The sequence below is a fragment of the Planococcus citri genome, chromosome 2, assembly GCF_950023065.1.
Source record: "Planococcus citri chromosome 2, ihPlaCitr1.1, whole genome shotgun sequence".
NCBI classification, from domain to species: Eukaryota; Metazoa; Arthropoda; class Insecta; order Hemiptera; family Pseudococcidae; genus Planococcus; species Planococcus citri.
The window spans coordinates 1,472,539-1,491,169 of record NC_088678.1 but is presented as its reverse complement, the minus strand read 5'-3'; the positions used below and the strand labels follow the sequence as shown (position 1 = coordinate 1,491,169).

Sequence of the window (18,631 nt, the reverse complement as noted above, 5' to 3'; positions counted from 1 at the left end):
AATTACAGTCTAGTCTACCTACTAATTTTTGTCATAAACCAATCACAAATTTCTCTTGAACTGAACAATTTTTAGATGCACACTAGATAATATTGAATGCCTTTCAGGGCTGAAATATGCAACCCATACAAACATTCTAGTTAATCTGGATGCAGCTACAAACTGCTTCAGGAATAAAATGAAGGAGGTGTAAATACGAAACGATGATTTATGTATCATGTTAATGATTCTCCTGCGGAAATATGATCGGCAACACCATTGACATGTTTTCTGCTCACTAGCCATTCAATAATGAGACTAGATAAAACTCGGAAATGCAGAGATACATAAAATATTCAACGTAAAGAAGAAAAGAGGAGAGCGATTTCATTCCAGTTAAAATTGGTGAAACTGCAGTTTGAATTGAAAGGATTCAAACAGGCTACTCAATGATACAAGAAAAGATGTACCTACCGTCCTAAATGAAAATGAATTTGTTGTTTTAAAATTTGAATAAAATTTTAAAAAAATGTTTTAAAAGACAAAAAAAAATCAAAATTGGAATAAAGTTTCAAAAAGTTCTCAATTTGTAAAAGAATACCTATTTAGACATTTTCAAAAACAACAACAACAACAGAAAAGATCTTAAGGTTTTTGTTGAAAATTCTTCAACATTTTACATCATTTTTTCACAAATAAATCCTCTCAAGGTGTGTTAAACCCCTATATCACCAAAATTTCAGCTGACTAACAAGATTTTTCGATTTCTGGTGAATTTGTGAAAATTTAAAATTGATCTTAAAATAAATTATGTAACTTTAGTTATATTTATTCGCTACAAGTGATGAAAATTACTCCTAAACGTGATACCAACTCCGCCGAATCAAATTTCATTAGGTATTTCCAGTCAGTTTGCAGCCTTCAGCACGACTTTTAATTTCTTCGGAATTTTAAAATTTCTCGCAAGACCTGGACGTCAATTTGGGGCACTAAAAATCGAGCTGTACATACAGCTCATTTTCAATCTGTTTGGAAAATTTATTCACATTTGAGTCGATTTCCAGGTGGACATATCAAGAATATTTTTATTTTTGACCATCAATATCTTTAGTGATATTACTGGAGAATGCTGATCAAAAAAACATACTCGAGATTTTCGCCTGGAAATTGAACCAAATGTGAATAAACTCGTTAAATAGGTGGGGAATAAGCTGAAACTCGATATTTAGCTACCAAAATAAATTTCCATCCTCTCTGGAAACAATTTTAAAATGTTGGAGAAATCCTTAATCACGCTAGAGGCTCTAAAATGGCTTGAGATGGTGAAATTCGAACTGACGGGGGAGGGGTAGAGATTTCTAAAGAGATATACAGTCACCTGCACAAATTTCAAAAATTTCTTTACGGACAGGACATTTTTGTTTTTTTGAACTTTTTTTATAAATTCAGAAAAAGTCAAAAATCCTGCCGAAGTCTCCAGAATGACCGAAAGGCAAAAATGATGAAATTAATTGGATCAAGGTAGTTCGTATTAGTTGTAAGACTACGTACATCGGTAATTGACATCATTTTTTCTGTGAAAACTTACTAGGGAGGATCACCAAAAAAAATCGGCGGATTTTTATCATTCAGCAGAGACCTTCATCTTGATTTCAAAGTTATTCTGAAAAAAATTTAGCTCCGGAGGTGCCTGGATGGGTCTTCAAAGAAGGGATACTTTCGAAAAAATCGTGGTTTTTTCGCTCCTGTTGCTACCTAACCTGTTTTTGGAAAATTGGCCCAGTCCCAAATGAAAGTACATACTATACATACCTATTTGAGATTCTGCTTCGATCTATGCTTGTATTTCCGTCGGAAGTCAGAATCCAAGATCACTTTTAGGGTTCTACTGAGCAGTTGAAGATTTGCAAATCGCTTATTTTTCAATAAATTAGTTCGTGTTTTTAAATATTTTTTTTTTGCAAACTTGATCAATACTACCAATTTTAAAAAATATAAAAAATGTTTTAAGTTTTTGGAAATTTTTCTCAATTTTTTGAAGCTTTAAAAGTTTTTTGGAATCACTTTGAAATTCAAAATGAAGGTCTCTGCTCAATTTGATCCAAATCCGCCGACTTTTTTTGGCGATGAGCCCTAATACCTGCACAAAAATATTTTTTCCTTGAAAAGTAGGCTGCTCAAGCCTATACTTAAATCACCGAAAATAATAAATTTTGAATTTCAAAAATTTCTCAAAAATCGAACAATCTGCTCAGGCAGATGAAATTCCAGGAAATGGGGAGGGGGGTTAGATCACGTTCTTTTCAAAAATAGGAGTCCCGTTCAAATAGAAAGCAGACGTCTACCCTTCTTTGCTTGTTTTTTCTGAGATTGTGGTAAAAATACTCGTAAGTTGCATTTGTATCAAGTCATTAAAAAAAATTTTATCAAATCAAAATTTATTACTTACTTAATTTATGTTTACCACAGATTAATGATCGTTTTTTTCATAATGTAGGTAAGGATCTACCTGCACAGACGAACAGCTTATCAAAATATCACTAAAAAAAATTTGCAAATGATTTTCAGATATTTTTTCATTATGTACAAGCACCTAAACATGATTTTATTTTTGTTTATTTTTCTGCAACTTTTAATTTGTTTATATGTTCTCGCTTAAAAAGGTTGCCTACGCGTGCGTAACTTTTTTTTCGAATTGGTGATCAATTTCAAATACTTATGTAAAGAGGCGCAAAAATTTTGAAAAAATTGACTCGAGGCAGATAGATAGCTACTCTTTTGCCTTCGAAACTACAAAATAATAGTAATTATTGGAAACGAGTTGGTATTTTTTGGGAACGTGATTCATAATGGTGCGGAAATTTCGTACGTATTTTCGATAATTTCGCATCGTAGGTAAATAATATCTTTTCGTTCTGACCTTCTGATAGTTTGCTCTGGATAGCTAAAGGGGATCTAAATATAGTTTTTTAATTCTCCATAATTATTTGGAATGAAAAATTGAGAATTTTCGAATAAATGCGAATCTATCGGTTGCGTGGAAATTTTTCGCGATGATTTGAATTTAGTGCGATTAATTGATTGTTAACTCGCGTTGTTTACGTCCACTTTTCACTTTTGGTATACCTAGTTCTTGTTTCTATACGCAGACTTGAGTAGGTATATTATTTTAAAAATCTGCTGGATCAACATCTTTGAAATCTGTAGGTACCTCTACCTGAAATCACTTAAAAACTATATCCAACTCGATATCTTTGCAAGGCTGAACTTAGATTACGTAGGTAGTACGTAGATACTGGGTATATACGTAATAAACAATTCTTAGAATAGTCTAATTCAAACTCGATAGGTATAGGTGAAGTAAAAAAACACAAACAAATCTGAATATACATAGGTATGGTATGCTTGAAAGTTGAAGACTCATACTCATACTCGTATACATTTCAATACAAACTTGTGGTAAACGTGTGTCCTAGAGTTGACTTTTAATCATTTCACGTCTTACCTATATAATTTTTCCAATTGACATGAGAAATTAAGAAATGTCTTCGGTTTAAAAAATAATGATTATCGGGAAGAAAGTCTTGTCGCTTCCGTTTTCATTTTATATTATTTTCATTCGACAATCGTTGACGTTGGAAATGCTGTAATCATCCATTTCCAAGGCCAGTAAAACTATTTATTATCGAACGCGTACATATTCGAAAAAATTTCGTACATTTACTACTAACTCGGCGAATTAATCTGCATTTTCAATTATACCCGGCGTAGATATATATTTTATTATGAACTTGCGAACGAGAAGTGGAGGTCGCTGATCGCATAAAACGATACCTATATTTTCAAGCGTCACAACAAAATTGAAAAAAAGATGATTCAGGTATATTTTTTTTTTTTTTTTTTTTTTTTTTGGGGTGTTTATAATTACAAGATTATTACACCCGTAAGGGGGGGGGGGTTAGATTTGGTTTGTGAGGCCGATGTTTTCTACTAGGGAGATGAATTTTTGTATTTCTGAGGGATCGTCAGGGATAGTAGGTGGGTTTTCTTTTATCTGTAGTGTAAGTCTGTTTTGTTTTAGTTGGGGACAGTTGAAAAGTATGTGTTGGATGGATATGGGTTCGTTTCTGCAAAATTGGCATGAGGGTTTTGGTTCTTTTTGGTATATTTGTTTGAAACATAGGCAACAATATAATTTTACGATTTTCCAGGAAAGGCGTTTCTGACGTCATTTGGGCGATGGAAAATTTTGGCAAATAAACTAAATTTACAACTTTGTTGTGTGATGTAGGTAATCGTGCCATAGTAATATACTAATTAGACACCTGTATCAAAAAGATGTAAAAATATATATCTAGACCCATCCAGCATCATCCACCCAAAATATATGTAGTTATCATCGTTCTGTCGAAATTCGATTTTTTTTTTTGTCTTTGTATGCGTTGGAAGGAACGTATATTGTAGTTGGAAACGATTTTACAATCAAACAACTTGATTGTCTACAATTTATGTAAACTTTAATTTAAGTGTATATTTTTAATATCAAGGTTACGCATTCATTGTATGATTAAAGCGATTGAAATACGTTTTTGAACATGAACTATCCATTAGACGACTTAGCATTTACACCATACCTACATCCAACCTAGGTACAGATAATTTCACACCAGTGTACCTAGCTACAGGTTGGTACCTATGTATGTACTTACATTTACAACAGCGAATTTCCTAGCTCGGGCTGTTGTCGAAACGTAAGTACAAGTACTCGATTTAAGCTTGGCAATCTTCATCTTATAATCTGGCCAAGCAAGTATGATAACCATTTTTGCAAGCCCGGGTATTCGAGAAGTACCACCAGCAACAGTTTTCTACCATTTTTATTTATTCGAGTCCTAGGTTAAATAGCTCACAAAATGCCAGCACCTGAATACTCGAAGGTTGGCCAACTCCAGCAGAAAGTTGCATTTTTCTGACAACGAGACACTTGAAGAACACGTGATTTTTCTGTCGAGTTGAAATCAATATCAAGGTAAGAATTTAGCAAAGGTCGGAAGACAATTTGAATGGGCAGGTTTTCCTTATTTTTACTCGATTGGTTGGAAGTAGTCGTCTCTACAACGAAAGTACAGAGTATTTTGCCAATATAGGGGCAATTAAAAATAAGTAAAAATTTTTGCAAAAAAAAAAAAAAAGTTGTTTTACAATAATCTTAACTACTTACTCTAAAGCTTACTTCTGCGTCAGCTGTCTTAAATTCTTCACACTGACTGATATTTTTAAGTCGGTTATTCAAATATGTTGAATATGTTTTATGATCGGTGCCAACAATGTAGTCGGAGAAATGGATTTTTTTTGTCAATTGTCACTCGTGGCCTTGAAATTATCCTTGATTTTTTAAAAACATTTTACAAAGCGTAGTTTTCAGTTTTAAAATACCTAGTCGATAAATGTCGACGGATGAACAAACAAACAAGTCATCGCGATCATGACTTTGTCGTTTTCAAGTAGGTATATTATATTATGTACTCGTATACCTACTCAGCACCTACTATTCGTGAAATGCGACGATGGAAATTACCCAAGATGTGTGCTTGACCAGAGTAGGCAGATTGATTGTTTGTTCAACTACCTATTGCCATTTGTTTGGACTCGAGTTGAATCTCTGAAATGGAATTTTCCCATATTCAGGTTAGATCAGGAAGCTGCTTTTCAAACGTTTGGAACTTTTTATTCCTCTTTCTGATTTCGCGAGCCCCATCACGATTTCACGAAAAGTTCATACTTACATAAAAATTATAAAAATCTATATTTCCTGGATTTTTTGATTTTTCCAAATTTTTAAATTATGGTACCAAAATTTGACAAGATTTTGAAAATGGAGCTTTCAAAAAATCTCAACTTCGAAGTTTTGAAATTTTTGAAACTATTCTCAATCACTCTTAAGAGGCCAGCGACACGTAATGATTTTTCTTCTTTTTCCTAATTTTAGTATCCACAAAAAAATGTCGACCAAAATTGGAGGATTTTATCCTAGAAACAGCTCGCAGAATTCAACCCCTTCAAATCGTAGGCTTGGTAAACATGCATACGGGTGCTTGGCATGGTTTGCTAGGTAATCTTACTGGTGAGATATTTTTTTTCCTGTGGCAGGACACCCTGTATGTATGCTTCATGAAAGTGTTACAAATTTGACATACCGTAGGATTGATCAGTGGTCAGGTCCAATTAGATCTGATAAGAACTGATCAAACACAATAATGGGAGATCTAATTGGGTCAGACATTATCTGGCCAGTTATAAATTATAATCAGATCCGATCATTTTTCCTCGATTATTTTCTCCCCTAGAAACAAACTTCTACAATTGAATATCGAATCCGATCACATTCAAGTTTGACATCACGAACCTATCAGATCAGAGTGGAAATTTTTCACAAATTGAATTTTGGCGAAAGTTTACTGAAAACTTGCATTTTCCCTCCGGAAGTCTACCCTATACTCGCAACTATTAGTATTTTCGAGTCAATGTGCAACCTCTAGCAGGAGTATAAAAGTTGGTCAGAAATAGTCATTCCGGTATCTGCTAAAAAAAAAATGCATCTTGCCATCTTCGTTTCGGTGGAATGGAAACGATTTAACTGGAACACGCTGACGTTAGTCAAGGTCGTCTCGGTCTCGGTAATGGTCAGTGTTGTTGATTGTTTGATGAGTAGTCCGGGAAGGAAATACATAATATTCAAACGACGAGTAAGTAAATCTGGAAACAAGGAAGCATGAGCGAGACCCGGAGTGTGGTTTTTACGTACACCAATAGTGCTATAGTGCCTATTGCCTACCTATAAACGTACTCGTACATAGGTATTCTCGTATTCAACGAGTTGCCGCCGCCGTCTTCGTCCTACCTATCATTCCAAAGGTTACGAAACGCTATAGGCTATATCTATGTAATTTTCTGCTAGTTCGGTATCGGTTCGCCTTTAAGACTGATCAACCATTCGGGAATGTTGACTGTTGAATGCGTAAACTTGAATACGAGTATTTACCATCGACTGGTTATAATTATACGCGAATGGCTGATGATTCTGTAGGATTAGGTAGCTCTGTAGCCTATCAAGTACAAAATGAACACGATGCCATTATACTGAAACCGTATCGAAGGCACGAGTACTTTTTCCGACTGCTTGTACTCTTACTTTTTACCAAGTTGAATCATACGAGAAGTTGCATTCATTTTGTAAGTACGAGTACCTCTACGTAGCATGAATCTAGAGGGAAAATTCACACTTATCGCCTTCGTCTATGGCTCCGACTAGAAACGTCTTTGTTCTGAGACATTCCTTACATTACCACCCTAAATGGCTAATCTTCAGTACTTAATTACCTATCCAGATAGGTATGGTACATCTTCATCATTTTGGTAACCAGTTAATAACCATACTTACCTACCTATGCACATCCTAAAGTCTAGTTACCACAGCACAACAACCATTATAGGTACGTACGAGTACTTATATGTCTGCAAAGATGCATATAATGGACTATGGTCGCGATCATTTTACCATAAGGTACAATAATGCAAACAAAGAGACCCGATGCTGGTGTTGCATTATACACGTGCAATCGGTCGGTAATGACCCGCAAGGTCGGAACGTAAATCAAAACCGTCGTCGACGACGACGACGTTTTGTTACCAAATTTCAAGCTCGCGATTCTCGTTTCTTCGTCGTCGCGCCGGTAATATTCCGAAAAATCCGACGTCCCACACCCGCACCTCGTCCTCGCCGTAATTATCATTTTATTGTTTACCGAATGGGCAGGGGTATCTCGCGCGTAATAATATTGCTAATGAAATGACAGCAGGCTCGGTAAAAATTATCGCCGTCTTTTCAATTGTAACTGAAATCAATTTTTCAAATAATTAAAGCGGTTTTCGCGATAATATGTAATTAATTTGATAAAATATTCCAGACTCATTGCCAGCGCCATGCTGTCTATCTGTGCCTGTGCAGTGCGTACTGTGTAGGTAGAGGTACCCCAGGCTTGCTGTGATGTCATTAAACGCCAAATATGCCATTCGAGTTGTTTTTCTTCGCTTGATCAAAGATCTGAACGTGAAATTGCTAGATCTACGTACATTTCAAGGAAAGTAAGTGCCTACTTGAGCCGAGTTTTTCATCGAATGAACTAAAAATAAAAAAATCTCACTTCACCGTGAGAACCTGCGAGCAAGAAAAAAGCGTGACTTGACTCGAATCGAATTCGAATCACAAGTATCTGGGTAATTCTCAAAAAAAGTTTAAAAATCATGTAACCGGTGGTTTACTTGAATACTATTGACAATTGAAATTTTTTTCAGTGGTATTGTGTAGATACCAACTCGGGCATCATATGCATATAGTTTAACGGCCCCCAATCCCCCTCCACTATGGGTCAAGTCCCCCCAAACCCTGAAAACTCCATCGTCGTGGCCTGTAACCACTTAAATTTTTCAACGTCATCTTCAAAAATGAATTACACTATCACTTTTTTTGAAAAAAAAAAAGGTACATATTATTATATGATATGAGAGTAAATGACAGAACTGAATATAAATTTTTGGAATGATACTTATACCCTGAAACCGAGGTCATAAAGTGATGTAACCAGTTTTTGGTCCATCGCCCTGGCCAATTTTTGTTAATTTTTTTCTGGCTCTCCTATTCGATTTTTTTAGAGGTGAAATGGGTACACCGTATCGTTTTAGTGATAGTAGTGCTGCGCCTATTTCAAATCCATCAAGCAAATACAGTTAACCAGTCTGCAAATTGTAATCTGTGAAAATTGTACTGATTTCCTTTTTTCGGATCCATCGCCGTGGCTTATCATTCTCACGTTTAAAAGAGACATTTTTTTTCTTGAAAAAAAAAGAAAATATTCAAATAGTAAGTACTTGATGACCACAACTTTGAAAATTGAAAAATTATTGATTCTATTACCAGTAAAACAAATTTTAGTTCTTTTTTTCTTACGTCGTGGATAGTACAGTTTGGTATTTCGTCGTGGCTATCGTGATTTTTTTGTCCACGGCGAAGGAAAGTACCTACCTTATCATGTTTGAATACTCCCATTAAAATGAACCTGGTACCTACTTGATGAACTTTTTGTGAGCTAAAGGGTACTAATAACTGCTACAGTTATACCTATACCTACCCAAAAGTAGTGAACAGCCTTTTTTTCAACATTTGGCACCAATTTTTTTAAGGCCCCTTCCCCGCCCCTATTGAAGATGACTTGGGCCTGAAGTCATTTTTGGGGTCCTGGGTATGCTTAGAATCAAGTCCCTTTTGAAAAAAATTCAAAAAAAGGTTTTCATTTTCGAAAAATTTTAGTACTGAAATTTAAACTTTTTTTTGAGAATTACCCACCTACTTACTCAATTAACTATACTATAAAATCAAAAAAAAAAAACAACTATATTTTTCAGTCTGTTTTCAACCGATTGACTTGAAATTTTTTAAGAAAGTAAATGCGCCACCTTCCGATTTCAACGACACTAAACTGGATCGGAAAAGCATTTTCTAAATTCATTGTCACCAAAATTTTGAATGCTCAAGTTCCTTTTATCTCGATTTACAGTGAATTTTAAATAATTGAAAGAATTCGAGAATTCCCTACGTCATGATCTGAATTCTGATTAGGTCAAAATTGAATCCAAAAATGATCAAATTTGGACAAAAATATTGCAAAAAATATATAGAAAAGTTAGTTAAAGTGGCTTTAATTAAAACATGAATACCTACTTCAAGTAGGTACTAGGTACTTACTAAAAACACAAAAAAAAAAATGACGGAATTTCAGTATTAAAATGTAACAAAAATGTCACTGAGACCTCTTCTAAATACAATTATACGAAAGCATTAGAAAACACAAAACGTTACTTAAAAACTGATAAAATCTCCGTATTTTAGGAAAATTCAGAAAATTTGCATTGTTAAAAATAAATCATGTTTATGAATAAAAAAACACGAAAATCAATGAAAATTTCCAAAAACGCTTCAAAAACTGAAGTTTTTATTTCTTTAATAAGGGCGCGCAGGTAGAAGTCAATTCATCCGAAATTTTAGTTACAAAGGTTTTAGGACATGTTCTTTCGTAAGAGATAAAAAAAAAAAAAAAAAAAAAAAAAAAAAAACATTAAAAAAACACAAATTGCCAAAAATTCTCAATTATGAGTTTCATGATTTTCCTAAAAATTGTGATCCAGTTCAAATCAGAGGAGGAACTTTCAAGGTGTTCACTAGTGAACATTTTTTCCCTCGATGTTTTCTCTATCAAAATTGATACAAAAGTAGGGGAGAGGGAGGATGTTTTGGACACTTTTCTTTGATTTGAAATTGCGAGCGATAGGAAACACCTAGAAAGGTGGGGTTGGTCTCATTTGAAAGAGGATCTCAATGCGCCAGGCACATTTTGACGTACTCGAAAAATTTTTAAGTTGCAAATTGAACAAACCATTGGACTTTGAAAAAAAACACCATTTTGGGTGGATGCAATTACGTTTTTTTGAAGGCTTATTTTTGGAAATCGCAAATTTCAATCAATTAGGAATCAATTGTCAGTATCTGTCCACAATTTCAGTTGACTCGGATTGTTTTTAATATTAGTAAAGCAATATTGAAGAGTCGACTTTTTTATGCCATACTTATTTTTCAGCCAGTGCTGGCCTGCTCGAATCGACATATTTTCAGGAGGCAACTTCAAACGTTCTTGATTAGAATTTATCATTCCAGACTTATTAAAAGTCTTTTCTGGATTTCTCGGATAAAACTGAGGCATTCTTACACCTATAACATATCAAATTAACACGAATTTATGGCAGTGTCCAAATAAACATCCCCACTATGCCATTTCTACTTCGACTGGCTGTGGTAAAAAAGTATCAGCTTTTCACGAAAAGGTGATTAGTGATTATTGACGAGAAGGAATCAGAGATTTCATTTTACTTGGGCTCTTGACGAAATTCCTGACGGTTATTTCCCAGGAGCTAAAAATGTGAGACGAAAATTTTTTCCAAAAACAGCACTTCAAAACAAAAGCTGAAATAATTCTATCTCACGATTTGGTATCCGGTTAATGTTGTCAAATATCAGTTTGTTGTGGTACGACATTGCCACATAATAGTGAAAACCCCGTCAAAAAAAAGCAAACCAACTCCTCAAACCAGCAACTGTCCAAAACATCCTCCCTCTCCCCTAGGTATACGAGTACGTAGGTACTTTGTATTAAAAACTGGCCATCATCAAAAATTTCGTAGAACGTTTCCTTTCAAATTTGTAAAATCAAAAATCAACGCACAGTTTCATATACCTAGCTCTCGTGAGAAGTCGCCATGAAAGTAGGGTACCCATATAAAAATCGACAACCGTATCACCGGTGCAATTTAATGCTGCATGAGCTAAGTATGTGCTACATAGCGACGCCCTAGGTTTATAATAAAATACCTAAAGAACCAATCCTTATGTAAGACTGAGATAGTCTAATTCTCCGGTCGTTTTACTGTTATATTGTGATAAGAATTTTTTTACGTTTTTATTCCGAATGAGAAAGCTTTGAAAAGCTTTTAAAATCGAGTTACATTTTGAAAATAATTTTGCAATCAATTTCGGACCATCATCCCCTCACACCTAATCATTTTTTGTCGTAGGTGAGTCGAGAAAATTGTGCTATGGAAATGAGAAGAAAATGAGCATTTCGCACCAAAAATGAAATTTGGTGCCTCAAAATCACAAAAAGACTAAAATTTGGAAGGTCAACGGAATCTAAAGTGAAAACATCAACTTTGATACGTTGCATTCGCTCTTTCCTTTTCCTGTTTCCTGGCCAATTGAAATATCTTTCGAGGATGAAAAAGAAAAAATGCAAATAAATTGGGTGGAAGGAAAGGGAGTTGAAAGTGAATTTTATGGAAATGAAATACGACAGGGCGCAGTGGTACTTCGTCTTCTGATGAAATAACTCGGATATAATGAATGGTATTAGGATAATAATGATGAATAGGTCACCTATTCCTAAAACAAGAACGAAAGAGCACGTTGAAATATGTTGAAAATAGTTTGCATCAAGGAAATTATAAAAAAAAAAAAAAAAAAAAAAACATGGAAAAGAATTCTACGAGCTAAGCCGAGCACGAGCCATCGATGAATAGTTAAGCTAATAGAATCTGGCTGGATACACTGCATATACATACGTAGGTTAGGTTTGGTTGTGTATCTACTCGAGATTAGATGATAGTTTTGTAACTTAACTTGCAACTATTGAAAAATGTGAACCAAGCCGCGAGTTTACCTTGCCTGCGATTGCAGAATCGACAAACGGGCAGAGAGCGCCGGTGACGACAATGATGATAACTAGATGTTGAGCAAAGGTGGGATAAGATTGGTGTTTATATTCAGAACCTAAAGAGTGATATCGAATCCGCGAATAAACGTTTCGTTCGTAAGTGAGACAGGTTCAGTAGCATCTTTCTTCGGATACATCAACTGTCAGGGTTGTGCGATCAGTTATTCTTCGCCATCGCCGCCGCCGTCTTCGGTACCTACATACCTATACCTACCATACACAACAGCAACAGACAACACATCACAACCTTACCACCATCATTCCTCTTCTCGGTCTAGCAAACCTAACATATGCATACACATGTTGTCTTCTGGCTATATCGATATCTTCGCGAATGTTAGGCAATAATATTATACAAATCGAACTTCGAGAGTGAAAGTATTTTATCATTTTTTTTCATTTTAAATTTTCGTAATTTTGTGATAATATTGCATAGTTGTGCACTTTTTGGGTAAACTCGCCCAATATGTATTCTTATTCGATTAATGCCCAAAGATCGATATTTTTTATCGTTGTGTGCCTTTTTTCATCGATTAATGCCGGTCTTGCGAAATCACGTGAGTTTTACCTACTAGTAGTCAATATTTTATTTTATTTTTACTTTATTTATTTATTTATTTCTTTTTGGTTTTTTATTCGAGTGATTCATCTTAGGTATACCTATTTATTCTATTTTGTTCATTTACCTACCTATCAGATTTTTTAAATCGTTTTTGCTAACTTCCGTGTGCTCATCCAAATTTCCAATCATTTTGTGTAAATTTTACAATATTTCATCGATTTATTTAAGCAGGCCAATTATTTACCTATTGATAAATTTTGGCTCTTTCTTTTTGAGGTACCCAAAAAATCCACAAAATTTTGCATTTCCCAAATGCTTGGTTTGAAAGATGGATGTGAAGAGAGGGTGGGAGGGGAAATTGAAATATAGTAGTTTGCGGAAGTATGCACTGTTCAAAAAACAGTCCAATAAATATTTGGTCCAAAGTGACCTTCATCTTGAATACATACTTTGGAACGAAATTGTGGTTTGGTTTTTTCCCTTTCCTTTGCAAAAATGCCAAGTTACACGTGCTGAATATAAATTTTAAAAAAAGAAGGAAGAGAAGAAAAATGACGAAAGTGGTAATCAAAATAGTACCGAAGTAAGTGGTGCTCTCGCTATCTTCTTCCCTACTATTCGCTTCGTGTTTTTTCAACCTCATTTCAGGAATATTTTCTTCTCGAATGAGTTGTACCTACCGCTGCAAAAAAGCACCTCTCGCTATCTTAGTTGAAGTTACGAAAGCTCGACTGGTGTTTAGATGCCTGTAATAGTTAGGTAGACCTGTCACGATGATGCGGTTAAATGACGTGCATCGTGCATTCGATAATATACGTATAAAAAATAAGCAATTTTCCTCTCGTCGAATGTAGAAAAAAAAAAGTTCAATGAAACACGCCGGTTTAAAGCGAATACAGTTAAATATCAAACGTACATAGCTACATACCTATCTAGGTAAAATCTAACATTTGTATTTCGACATTTCAGGTACCTACTTATCGACGTGTAAACAATCTGACCCACAGTTTAATGAATGCGTGAAAAATGAAGCCTCAGCGGCGGGAGTATACCTAGCCAAAGGCAAGTATTCTTCGTTTTCGTTGTAACATTGCAATATGCATACCTAGACCTAGACAACCGTATATGGTAATTCTCTAAACGTCGTTGATAAATTCTTACATTCGTAATGTTGCGATTACTAATTTTGTTGCTACAGGTGTGCCCGAGCTGAATATACCCGCCATCGAACCGTTGATCATTCCAAAAATTAGTCTAGAACAAGGAACCCAAGCTATTAATTATAAAGCAACGTTGACGAATTTGAAAATTCACGGTCTCAGCAGTTACAGGATCGACGATTTATTGTAAGATTATTTTTCAAATATTCGAATATGGATTTATAGATTAGGAAATTGGATGTAATTGAGTTTTGTTCTCAGTATTAACATGGAAACCAAGAAATTGGATGCCAAAATCACTTTCCCAGTTCTATACCTGGAATCAGATTACGATATCAAAGGCAGAGCGTTAGTTGTACCGATTCAAGGAACTGGGCCATTTACTGCTAATTTGAGTAAGAATGAATTTACTTCTTATTAAGTTTCAGTTCCCTTGAGAAAATCTCTCTGGCCAAGTGATCAGCCACAAAATTTTTCTAGCTCGATTTGGGAGTTTGAGAAAAAAATTAAAAAATGATGAATTCAAAATTTTTTCCTCCGCATTCTCTTTATTCTTATTCACCTTCCTGCAGTTTGGTGAAATTTGATCAACGTTTGAACATTCTCTCGATGCTTCAAATTTCTCTTCAAAAGCTTCCCTATTATGGTAACTGTTTTCTAAAAGTTCCTCAAAGATTAGCAAAGAGCAAAACAAAATATCAAAATTACTAAATAGGATGTAGAAGAAGGTTTTGGAGGACATTGGAAAAAAAACTATTTTTAAAACAGTTTCGTTATTTTTTGATAGAGTTAGATAATTTGTAAGAATCTTCAGAAACTAGATAACAGCTGAAAACAAAAATACTGAAATAGCTTCGTACCTAGCTACCTACGAGTAATTTTTCATTCTGAAGAGTAAAGAACGAGTACATACCTATAACTCTTTTATTTTTTTCCATAATGTGCTTACATATGTAACTCAATATTTAAAAAATGAGCGAGGATTGATTTCTTGCCAAAATTTAATGATCGTTTCGTTTTCAAAAATTATGAAATATTGATTAGAAAATGAAATTATATATTTTTTTAAAATTAAGTAAATTATAAAATATTATTTTCTGTTACACTTTGAAATAATTCGTTTGAAATTACGAGTACCTAACGCTAGTTTCTAAAAGGCAAAACTTTTCCACCAAATTCACACTCGTTGGTACCTCAGATGAAAATTGATCGTAAAAAATTCTCGTATATTGATTAAAATAAAACGACAATAAAACTATGTCCACGATACGTGGATATAATCTAAACTTCAATAGATAGATACCTATAGCTTGTGTAGGTGACTCACATCGCATATTAATAGGCCTAATGATCAGCAAAATACTAATGGATAATAATTTTTCCGATTCTCATCAACACAGTGGCATATTTTAAGGACAAACAATACCAGCTAACCGCAAAAATTACCACATTTATACCAAAACAAAATCATAATCTAAGCTATATGGCGTAAAAATGCAAACAAAACCGGATCATCGATGATATCTTACACGAAACCGAATTCTTTAATAAATTGCACCTAATAACTCGTTAATTAATAACTTTGGAGGATAAAATACTCAGACATTTTGTGCGCTATGCGGGTTAATTGCTACGCCTGCATTCTTACCGAAAATCACTTTCTAAGGAACCCTCGATTGAAATTGGAAACAGAGGAGGGGGGGGGGGAGTGGAAAAATTCGAAATGAAAAAATGTAAAAAAAAAACTTCTTACAAAAAGGACATTTTGTATGTAGGTACCCACCTACTTAAATCTTCTCGCGTGTATTTATAAATTTGGTAATTTATGATCGAAGGTGACCTTGTATTCTGGTTTTTTTCTTTTTGTTTATTTAATCTAATGCTATCGTTAATGCGATATTACCTCCCCGAATAATGTGGTAGGTAAATCTGTTGGTTTAAATGATTAAAGGAAATTGGCGAATTTCCTATTAATATCCGGGATATTGAAATGGCGCCGATGACGGCCGGCAGATGATTTTGTAATAGGTACCCACTACCCATGCATGATCGGTTAACCTTGAACTTGAAATTAATTTATAAATTTAAATTTCAGCTGACGTGAAAGCCGATGCACATATGAAAGGTAAACTATTCAAGAGGAAAGGTTTAGAATACGTCGAAGTTAAAGACACAGCTGTCAAATTAACGGTGAAAGGTGCATTCGCGCATTTCGGAAACTTATTCAATGGTGATCCTACCCTAAGTAAGTAATTGTATTAATTTCTTCCTTCTGTCTATTTGGAAAAAATTCTAATCAATCGATTAATACATTTTTTCGATTTGTTGTATAGGTCGTGCTACGAACGAGTTCCTAAATCAGAATTCTAAAGATATTATCGACGAAGTCATGCCTGCTATCGAAGAAGTAACCAGTACGCTTTTAGATGACATATGCAATAAAGCTTTCAAAGCCACACCGTGGGATAAACTGACGCCAAAATGATTTTGAAGTTGTATATATTGAAAATGCTGCACTCTGTGTGACGAGTGAAACGACTACACATGAAAAAAATCACACCGATGTATAAAAAATAAGAACTTTATAAGAAAAAATTATTCATAGCTTAAAATAAACGGAAATATCAGTTTAATAAGCTCGTATTAGGCATTTAAAGTGGTGTGAAGTACTTGGATTTTTTTATTATTTCCGATGACAACTTACGTGAGCTTTTTTTTTCGTGTGCAAAAGATTTATTTTCATACTTTAAAATGCTAACCATCTGTGATAGATAAAACTTACGGGAACGAATTCCGGTTTAACGAAAGTTGAAAACATGTTGTAAATATTGCAAAATGTACGAGTAACTTAATATTTCATTTATAATAAATGTATTTTTACGTTTAATTCGGAATATTTTATTTTCAACGAGCAAATCGTCTGTAAAGATTTGGTGGAATGAAACTTCAGTCTACATACTTACATATAAACCGACAGGTATTTCATTGTGAGCTTTGTTTTTTTAATAGGTAGGTACTTTCGTCATGATGCGAAGAAGAAATAAATCTCAGATTCAAAAGAAAGCATTTAGTGTATTTCACAAATACTCGTAGGTATAATAGATGGCGTTTAAAAAATTAACATTCCGGCTGGTTGACGCGGTTACGTAAATAACCCAATAACTATGTTGTTAATGACACCATTCGATCTCCTGCAGACAAGGTTAGACTGGTGATCATTAGACAAAAATGCACCGGTATTCATTTTGAATAATATAGATTCCTGAAAAATAACTGTTTCCATCTACGATGCAGATGCATTAATTTCAACTGAAGCAGGAAGTACAGATTTTTTCAGCGTCACGTACATAATTAGATCGTAACCTATTGTATTTTCAAGTAGGCAGATAAAAATGTAGGTTAATTTTGAAGTTGTGATAAATAAATAATTATCGAGGAAACACTGAAATTATATTTAAAATACATCGATTGAGAAACGTTTGAGTAAATTTTCACTCATGTGTGATATTTTTGAGAAAAATATAGCGTACTGTTTTGTGGCAATTACTTGTTGTTCAGAGTATGAGACTTCCATCTCTTTTTACTCCTTAAATTATCAACGATGCAACTTTTTCATCACTTGTGATGACTTTGGCCCTGACTATTCGACAAGGAGCTCTAAATTCTATTAAAATAAATTTATACCTAAAAAAATTTGTTTTAAAAAAAAATGGTCGAGCTCAGTGGGCAAAGTCCCAGGCTACAATCGTCTGAAAGACTTAAGTAGAAAATTGAGAGCCATCGAGCATTCGACGATTGTCGATTGTGCACATTTAATCTTACTTTCTTCATTTAAACGTTGATTGGTCAAAAAAAATTACTCTCAAGTAGGTAAATACTTTCAAAAAGTTACTTTCCGGACCGTCAAAATGGGTCGAAGTTTCACAATAAATTTAAATATTTCAAAGAAAATTATTATTATTTATTTTATGAGCCATATTATACAGCATCTTGAGGAATATGTTTTTTGAGAATTTTTGAAAAATTTTGAGCACAAAATTGCAGGGTTTTGATTTTTTGGATTTCTGAAAAAGTGATCATTCAACCGATCAAAATGAGTTGCCTACAATTTTGCGAAAAATTCAAAAATTTCAACGAAAATGTCTTTTGAGCATTTTAAAAGAATTTTGAGCCCAAAGCTTGGTGTGATTTCTTCAATTTTTGAAAAAAATGTCAAGCGATCTATCGAAATGGGTTGAAAATAAAAAACTTGCCAACTTCAAAACATTTTTGAAGCACTTTCTGATAAATTTTGAGGATAAAAATGAGTCAATTTTCGGGGTAGTTGTGAAAAAGTGTCATGACACGTCTGTCAAAATGAGTCTCCTAAAGAGAAAGTCAATATCCAACCCTATCACAGTAGATGGTCTTTACCTTTTTGCCTATTAAATAATTTTTTATGTATTCTCTCTCACGCTAATCCAAAGAAATTGAAAATTATTTCATCATCTAACTAAAATTCAGATTTCCTGCACGCACTTTTTATGGATGATGAGGAATAAGTTGCCTATACG

The 18,631-nt window shown here is 34.1% G+C and overlaps 1 protein-coding gene across 1 annotated transcript; it reads left to right on the top strand.

The window, feature by feature from the left end:
* Positions 1-12,386: 12,386 nt before the first annotated feature.
* On the top strand, positions 12,387-16,965 carry LOC135833919 (protein takeout-like). Its single transcript, XM_065347747.1, has 6 exons — positions 12,387-12,913; positions 13,888-13,980; positions 14,117-14,264; positions 14,340-14,473; positions 16,174-16,323; positions 16,412-16,965. The coding sequence occupies exons 1-6, from the start codon at positions 12,823-12,825 to the stop codon at positions 16,561-16,563; spliced, it is 768 nt and encodes a 255-aa protein (XP_065203819.1). The 5' UTR covers positions 12,387-12,822; the 3' UTR covers positions 16,564-16,965.
* The last annotated feature ends 1,666 nt before the right edge of the window (positions 16,966-18,631 follow it).